Source organism: Nannobrachium achirus, assembly GCF_963921795.1.
Source record: "Nannobrachium achirus genome assembly, chromosome: 18".
Lineage (NCBI taxonomy): Eukaryota > Metazoa > Chordata > Actinopteri > Myctophiformes > Myctophidae > Nannobrachium > Nannobrachium achirus.
In genome coordinates, this window is record NC_137825.1 from 17,519,668 (window position 1) to 17,529,170 (window position 9,503).

General features: G+C 44.4%; 1 protein-coding gene across 1 annotated transcript; it reads right to left on the bottom strand.

Moving 5' to 3' along the window:
• Positions 1 to 641: 641 nt before the first annotated feature.
• LOC308303396 (putative phosphatase phospho1) lies at positions 642 to 1,430 on the bottom strand (the record flags this gene model as incomplete). Its single annotated transcript, XM_080747756.1, has 1 exon — positions 642 to 1,430. The coding sequence occupies one exon, from the start codon at positions 1,428 to 1,430 to the stop codon at positions 642 to 644; it is 789 nt and encodes a 262-aa protein (XP_080603882.1).
• Positions 1,431 to 9,503: the final 8,073 nt, after the last annotated feature.

The window sequence follows — 9,503 nt, forward strand, 5'->3', positions numbered from 1 at the left end:
CTGGATTAACTGGCTCAACCAGAAGTCAACGAGTGTGCCACATAATCACTGTCACTAACCATGACCTCTCTCTGCCCTCTCCTAATTCTGTTGCATAACACAACAGAAATAAATACCCTCTAATAAATTAAAACATCACTTAAGCCCTGTTTTGTTCTTTGTAAAAATGTCCACCTGCCCACTTGTTCAAGTCATATGGCCCGCCTAATTATTGACTGCAAAGAAATATTACAAACACAGACTAGCCAGAAATCGTTGGCCACGGAACGTTCAATATCATTTTGAGGCGTAGGATGCATGATTATATTGATCAACTGACTGCATTTGATGATGAAGCTAGAATCTCAAGTACATTCTCAAGGCACACCTGAGTTGGCTCTGGACGGGAGCACATCAAGTATGTTAAAAGATTACACTGTGTCACATAACTTTGGTTAATAAAGTCCATCACGGTGCTTCAGCACAAAGCGGACGTGCAACACTTGGTGCACCACTGGCTTTGCACTGTATGTTTTTTCTCCCTGTCTCATGCACACGCACACGCACACGCACGCACACACACACACACACACACACACACACACACACACACACACACACACACACACACACACACACACACAGTCACACATACACACGTCTCATCTCTCCTCCGTGAGTTTCTTCAGACAGTCCACCACATCCTCTCCGCTCGCCCAAGGCACAACGTTGGCCTTGAAGTTGGCGGCGGGGCTCTGTGTCAGCTCCTCCAGGAGCCTGTGCATGGGGAAGCCCCTCCTGGGGAACGCCGTGTCCCCGGGGCCCAGGGCCAGCGAGGGGCAGATGTCGTTGGCGCCGTCGCCGACGTAGAACACCCTCTGGAAGGGCGTGCCGCCTCGCTCGTGCTGCCGCCGGACCAGGTACTCCCTCAGGATGACCTGCTTGCACATGTTCTCCGGGCAGCGCGAGCACGAGTGGGAGTGGAAGGGCAGCAGGACGAGGCGCCCGTCAGCGTCGAAGCTCGCCGGGTTGCTGAAGACCCTGCGGAAGAGGTGGAGCGCCCCCGCTCGCTCCAGCCACGTCTCGATGAAGTACACGTTGGCGTCAGAGACCACCACCAGCTCAAAGTCCTTCTGGTGGCTGTGGAGGTACTGGAACAGAGCTGGCAGGCCCGGCGTGGGCGGTATCCTCTCCACCGCCTGGCGGATGGCGCCCTCGAACACGCCCTGCTCCGCCATGTAGGCCAGCACCCGCTGCATGTGCTCGTTGTAGTGGCCCTCGCGGTACGAGTCCCTCAGCCAGTCGGGGAGCCGTTGGCCCGGCGCGGCGCTCACCACCGCGTCGTCGCTGTTCTCGTTGATGATGGTCTCGTCGAAGTCGAACAGGACCAGGAAGCGACCAGGTTGCGACGGCGCGGGTGTGCCGTTGTTGAGGTTGGAAGGGGAGGCCATGGCTCTTGGCGCGTGATATCAACACGATGGCGGAGTGCTGGGGAGAAGAGGAGACACGGAATGGAAGACTTTTGTCAGCAATTTTTTATCTCAGCTTTGTGCAGTTATCTCAGTTTTGTTAATGCTGCAATCCATAACTTTTGTGTGTGAATAAAACATTAGGCATACTTTACAAAGAGGTAAAGAATGTGTGACGTCGCAGATCGGCTATCTTCTATGCAGAAAATTGGTGTTGAGGGAAATAAAAGAGCAGATCTTGTTTTACCTTGAGAAGTATTGCATTATGAAAATCTAAATATTTCGCCTTCACAAATGGGCCCTCGTTATATAACACTAGAAATGTTAACGCTCACGCAGTGGGCATATCCCTGGTAGGGCATGAACCGTACAGATTGCAGCGTTCAATAGGATAAGTACACTTTACGTAAGCACTGGTTATATGCCTGGTGTGGGCAACCAACCAATTATGTACAAGCGTTTATACCGCATCATACTAACCATGTCAGACTTGCATCATCTGTAACATCTTCGGACTGGGTCACAAGGTAATAAAAAACTCTCATTCTTTTTCACCAATACACCACAGAGCAATCTCTTACGTGTCCCCTTTGTGCCCATACTGTATATGGACCTCTCTGTATCTGTCTGTCTGTGTTTCTTTCATGCCCATTTATGGAAATCTCTGTATCTGTCTGTCTGTCCTTTTATGCCAATATATGGAAATCCCTGATGTCATCAATATATGTCTGTATATGGCATGCATGGTACATGGGCTCATCGGCTCATTGGCTATTTTCACTATTTGACATTTTTTATTTAATTATATAAAAACTAGACCAGGTCAACCTGGTTGTGCCAGACCCCCTGTCTGTCATCATCATTTATGACATCATGCCTTTTGTAGGCATGTCATCATCATGTCATCATCATATATACCCTTTATATAGAAAACCCGGACAGACCGACATTTGCTTATGTAGGCCTACCCATTTCATGGGTCTGGCAAAAAGAATGGTTTTGTACAAGGTCTCCACCTGACAGCAATGATATAGGATACAATTGGGAAATAACTTGTTTTCGTGCAGTATTCAATTTCGCTGTTCACACCCGGTGAGGTGGGGATACATAGTAGGACCCAAAACTCTGAAAACACTAACAGAAAAGCAGCTGGCAAACTGAAAACTCTTACTGATGAAAAACTAAGGTACACCTCACACTGCTCACGGGCCAAAAGTCAAACTTAGAAATACTTTTACAGCAGGCAAAAACAGGAACTCAAGCAGGAACACCCACACAGAACAGGGCAGAACAACAGAAGTCAATAAACCAGCAAACTAAACTGATAACACGCCACTCCCTATATACTCATGAAAGTCCAATTAACTAAGATGTGCCCATGATGGAGACAGTCTCTTTTTAGTCCACAGAGCTTACATGACACAGGAAGGGCTCTCACAAGTGACAGTACAATAAGTTACATTTATTTGTTAACCAAACATGTGGTATGTAATAACTGTTTAAAAACGGCAGATACAATAGACTATTAATAATTCAGACAAGATTAAAAAGATATCTAAAATTAGAATGTTCTCTTTGACATGCTTTATCTTTCTCCCTGCTCTCCCTCCCCTGTCCCCCCCTCCGCCTTCTCCCTTTCTGAAAAAAACAAAAAAAGAAAAACATTAAAAGTGATGGAGCTACAATGCACGGCCACAAGCTCTAGATAGAGTGTGGAGTGGAGGGAGTTTTGCTGGAAGAACGCTATTGAGATACTTTATAACTCCAAAGATCAGAAGAAAAGTCGCAGCAGAGAAACAACCATGCTGGAGACTGTGTGGAAACATGGACGCTGGCCACGAACATATATTTTGGAACTGTCCAAAAATGTCCAAATATTGGGATGAAGTATGGTAAGTAATAAAAGAGATATTGAAAATATGAAATACCAAAGACAAGTGTGGTACTATATTTAGGAAACTTGACGCAGGAAAACACATGGAGACGACATGTATCTGGTCAAGGTGCTACTAGTAGACTCCCAGTGGCTGTGCATTGTGGAAGAAATGTATGTAATATGGAGATTTACACATAGACTCGGGCTACAAGAAGGGTTGTTTCTTAAAAAATGGGAGAAATGGACTGAATAGGCCTACATGACCCAGAAGAATGACACCACGGAGGATTAAAATTGACTGTAATATGATGATGAAAATTATGTAGCATGTTGACCCTGTAAATGTGTGTGCATGTGACAAAATAAAAATTAAGTAAAAAAAAAAAAAGACAAATTTCACCCACTTCTCTACGCCTGTAAAAATGTGAGGTGACAATAAAATGGTTGGCAGTGATGTGTTATTTCATCAATGCTCAGTCGCTCACTCCAGCTAACAAAACCCAACAGCCAAACTTTAATTTTCCAGAAACGCATGCCACCAAATTTGCCACGGTGATAAAACATGAACCCTGCTAGAATGGTTCTAGTATAGTGCAAGCTGTGGGTGTTAAAAGTTCATGAAGTGCGTTCAGTTCAGAGAACGGTCACATCAATGAAACACAGACAAAAAGTCCATAATCCATGTCTTGTAGTGATAATGAAGTTAAAGGAACAGTACTATGTTTACACGATGAAAGGAAGGGATAAATATTTAGCAGCAGGAAGTTGCAGCAGACGGAACATGCAAGCAAACGACCACAAAGAAACCCATGCACATGTTGACAAAACTAGTCTTGAAGAACTTGAAGAATCTTTGTATCAACACACCTTTTATCATAGGCAACAATACACTACACTCCAACTATCTGCCACCAACAGTGGTGGAAAGTAACGTTTTACTACTGTACATAAGTACCATATAGACTTTCCATTTCTGATAATTTGTTGCATGTTCTACTCCACTTTCAGAGGCAAATATTGTACTTTTTACTCCTCTACAATTATCTCCCACAGCTTTATAGTTACAAGTTACTTTTCAGATTAATCAGAAATAATAATAAAGCAGATATACAAGTTTTGGGCACATTGTAATACTTGCGTTTTGAGCATGTAGATTGGCTGTTTTTGAATAAAGATAGGGATTAAGTAGCTAATAATCAGTTATTGTCCAATAACATTGATTCTGAAATTAGCATTTTGTATAAGGAGTAGGCTACTTTTACCTTATATTGTCTACTTTGACTTTATAACATTTTGATAGGTCTATTACTTGAACAAAGTAGCCAAGCAATGTTTTACGCTGTGGTATTGTTACTTTAAGAAATCTGAGTATATAGGGCTACTTCTTGCTCCACTGATAAATGTTTAAGCAGTAAAGCAAGCCCAGCATGCGCACACACACACACACACACATACACACACACACACACACACACACACACACACACACACACACACACACACACACAGATCTGGAACGCTGCCATATTGACATAAGGAGATAGGTTTCAGGGACAAGGAGTCCAGTGTGTGTTGCAGGCAGGCTGCAGTAGACTTGCTGTAACTTGAGTGCATGAGGAAAGAGGGCAGGGCTGTTACATCACTGCGTGTCTTGACCATAAGTGGACCAGCAGAGAGCGTATACAGTGAACACACCCATTATACTGTATATGGCTCCAGGGGTGTCGCACCAAATTCTTCTGGGCCCCATGGGTACAAGGATTGACTGCGGGCCCCCCCATGAATGTTCTTCATAGGGGGAGGGGGGGTTTAACCCATTTAGACTGGGAGCGCATTATTACACATTATTCTGTGCTTTAACTATTGAGAAATAGCAGATATACAAGCTCACAGCGCGGCACAGAGTGCCACGCTGCGAGCGTGAAAACGTATTTGAAAAACCTATGTTTCTGTCAGTGGTGCTCAAACTTTTTCATGTGAAGGACCCCCGGCCCCTATGTATTTGGCCACGGACCCCCATCTCAAAATATTTACTTCCAGGGACCCTCCCCCCCAGAAGCTAAATTTGAGTTACAAATGTTCGCTTAAAAAATACATATTATATTCAAAAATTTGCACTTTACGACTTTTAACAAATAGCAGGTCATATCTGCTATTTTTAGCAGATATGATAAGTATAAAATAATTAAGGCCCCTCGCCTTGGGCCCTAGTAACTCAGTCCCACTCCCCCCCCCTTGTGACGCCCCTGACCATAAGTAGACCAACAGAGAGCAGTACAGTGAACACACCCATATACTGTATATGGCACACAGGCACAGTACACAACACATAGCTCACTGTCTGGACGCCCCCTGCAATTCTCCATTGTTGATTTAACTTTATCTGACTGATGCGAGCTATACAAAATACAACCCAACGGACCTCAGTTACATGAGTGTACATTAATAGGCTACAACATTAATAACATAAAGGCTGACCACATGTAAACATGTTATTGTCGGCTCTTTGAATTATGCTAATCAGCACAATGCAGCGTTTAGTCAGGGCTATTACATCGTGAAACAGCCACTTTCACAAAGTGCAACTTTAAAGTAGGCTACTAAATAATTAATTGCCAAAAAAACATAAAATCGACAGGCTAATTTGCCCGACCAAACGCAGAAATGTAGGTCTACTCGATGGTCGTGTTTCTGTGCACAGCACAGCACTGGTGACTAACAATAATATCCTATGGACATGTTATTGCGCCGCAGCTCGGTGGGACAACACAGTGGCATGTTCTAGTGGTGCTCTCTGGGTACAATCTGTCACATCACATACCCCGACACACTCCTCCTCCAACGCATTATGACAAAAACGACACTCTTGTTGTTTGTGCCTGCCACTATAGTGCCAGTGCCACCAACAACAACAGCGCTCTGTGTGTGTGTGTGTGTGTGTGTGTGTGTGTGTGTGTGTGTGTGTGTGTGTGTGTGTGTGTGTGTGTGTGTGCGCGTGCGTGCGTGCATGTGTGCGTGCAGCTTTATTAATAGAAACATTTATATTTACAGAGCAGAGCCTTCTAAATTTAAACTCTCCTTTTCCCTCGCAGCCATGCAGGAGAAGCGATTACCCTTGACATGCACTGCATGTCCTCCTCCTCACGTGCAGGCTCAGCGATCAGCTCTCCTCCACTGGGTCATTGATTGATCAGGCTTTCATGTTTCATGTATAGGCTATAGGCTGTTTTATTGATATATTTTGGTGTGTGTGTGTGTGTGTGTGTGTGTGTGTGTGTGTGTGTGTGTGTGTGTGTGTGTGCGTGCGTGCGCGCGTGCGTGTGTGTGCGTGCGTGCGTGTGCAGCAGAGATCAAAAAGCAACAATTTGCCCTGCAAATGTCAAATCACACACAGGACTCATCATGCAGCGAAAGAAAAAAAAAACGCTCTTTCTCAACGGTCGGTTTCGGACTGCTACCGGTCCAAAATAATACGGCTCTGTAACTCTGCATGAGTGCCTAAATGGAACCAAAGACCACTTTGTAGCACACTAGCACTGATCGGCCTCTCTCAAGAGTAAAATTAACACGGAGCATTCTTTTGCAGTGTAGCCTAAATTGGGGGTCCCGCACAGATCATCGTATCAAATGGGTTACTGGGGGGGTCCGTACGTGGACCGTGGGCTCATGCATAGCATATCAAACGGTTCCCTGAAATTAAAAAAAGGTTGAAGATCACTGATTGTTTTAACATAAAATAGCAAAATAAGTTAAAAACCTACCAAATGATGATTGTGTTGTTGGTCCACCGGCCGGCCGGCGGGCTCTACCGCAACCTCCTCCACTTGTCCTGCTGCTCTCTGCCGTGATGCGACGCTGGTGTCTCTCTCTCTCTCTCTCTCTCTCTCTCTCTCTCTCTCTCTCTCTCTCTCTCTCTCTCTCTCTCTCTCTCTCTCTATCCTCCCTCTCTCTCTCTCTCTCTCTCTCTCTCTCTCTCTCTCTCTCCCTCTATCCGCTCTCTCTCTCCTCTCTGTCTCTCTCTCTCCCTCCCTCTATCTCTCTCTCTCTCTCCTCTTTCCCTCCCTCTATTCTCTCTCTCTCTCTCTCTCTCTCTCTCTCTCTCTCTCTCTCTCTCTCTCTCTAATCGATCAAGTGGAACACGCAGCAGCCTCCTCCCACTTCAATGGGGAGCCCCGTGAATGACGTCACCTGCTGCAGTCCAATGACACGCCGGGGCTCTTTAAAGGAGCAGCTACGCTCCACTGCTGTCTTGAGACCTTGCTTTTGAAGTCCGATTATCCAGAATTATGTAATCCAAGAGTCTGATGTAATAACACGTTGCTTACATAATTGACTCTTGGACTTCAAAGTAACTGTTGCAAATGTATAGGCATGCATTTTATCGGCCAATAGAGCCTAATAATAATCTATATGGGTTTGTTTCACAAGATCTTTTGGAGGACACTGAAATGAATGAGATGAGATCCCAGCCTGCATGCCCTAGCTCAGTGTTTCTCAAATGGGGGTACGTGTACCCCTAGGGGTACGCAGAGGTACTACAGGGGATACTTGAGGGAAAATGGAAAATGGAAACATTTTACTGTAAATCTTTTAACCAAATCTGACGGTCACTTATCTCCCGATTTAGGGAGTCTTTTACTGTCATTGTATAAAAAAAAAAACAGGCTACTTAAGTGGACTTCTGATGTCGGTATTTTCTAGTCAAAATGTTGTTGTCGGTTAAAGGGGGTAGGCCTACTTGGATTATAAGGAAAAGGGGTTACTGAAGCCCAAAGAGTTTGAGAACCATTGCCCTAGCTCATGGGTGGGCAACTTTGATGATGGAGAGGGCCACTATATTTACACCTTCACTCCAGAGGGCCACATTGAATATTGCTTCTAGTATTGCATACAAAGAAGCAAAAATAGCTGCAACAGGTTTTGAGCTTGTATATCTGCTATGTTTGCTTCTTATTTTGAATTGTAATCTTTGTTGGAGCCAAATTGGCCTTTTGGTTTATTTTGTTTTGATTTATTTAGAATTATTGGTGTGACCATGGTAATGATTATGACATCATGTCAATCACAGGGATTGGCACTGTTACTCACGATGACAACCACCACGGGGGGTGGGTGGTTGCCCACTTATACCTGTCTGTGGGTGATTGTGGGCAGGTGTGCAATGGGGAAAGCCACACAGTTTTCGACCGTGTCCATGATAGCCGTGTTGGCTGGCGGCATTCAATGTACTACTATATGACATCAAGTGAATTTATAAGAACGTGTTAATAAAAGGATTGACATATCCAACGATACATCTTCACTCTGGACATTGCATTTATGTATGCACGCGTCTGACTTAAACGAGTACCCAGTTGCCCCTCAGTAGAACCTATAGGAGGCTCTACAATCTTGAATAATTGTTTAATTGGAATCCTGAGATGTGACATTTTGATTTAATTTCAAATGCATTTAGTTATACTCATGTTAACTTTATAAACTCAAATACAAATATGTTGAACATAAAAAATAATAATAACATTTTAGTACTACTAGTCATTAAGCCACTAATATAGACTGAAGGAATTGGAATTGGAACAGCTGAAACCAATAATATATCAGTATTCCGATATTAACCTGCGGGCCGCATTAAGTGAAGGTGGCGTCCGTTGGGGGTCCGCATGTGGCCCCCGGGCCGCCAGTTGCCCATGTATGGCCTAGCTACTTGCCACTGCCAACATTAGACTGTGAAATAGATTACTACGGTATGTATAGACCTATACTTAGTATTCCTACTAAGTCAGTGAATAGGCCTACTAAGTAAAGAGTATTCCTGCTAAGTCATTTACTTAGGCTACTATTCACTACTCAGTGCAAGACCCATGGACTTGCTCACTTTACCATAGAGAGAGAGAGAGAGAGAGAGAGAGAGAGAGAGAGAGAGAGAGAGAGAGAGAGAGAGAGAGAGAGAGAGAGAGAGAGTGTGTGTGTGTGTGTGTGTGTGTGTGTGTGTGTGTGTGTGTGTGTGTGTGTGTGTGTGTGTGTGTGTGTGTGTGTGTGTGTGTGTGTGTGTGTGCGTGTGCATGCGTTCTTATCAAAAACAACCATTAACGCTGTAGCTATCTGACAAAACAGTCACACCCAGGCTTGGTTGTCTGGTTGTGAAACCCAACAAGTGACGTAGAGCAAATAAACATGAT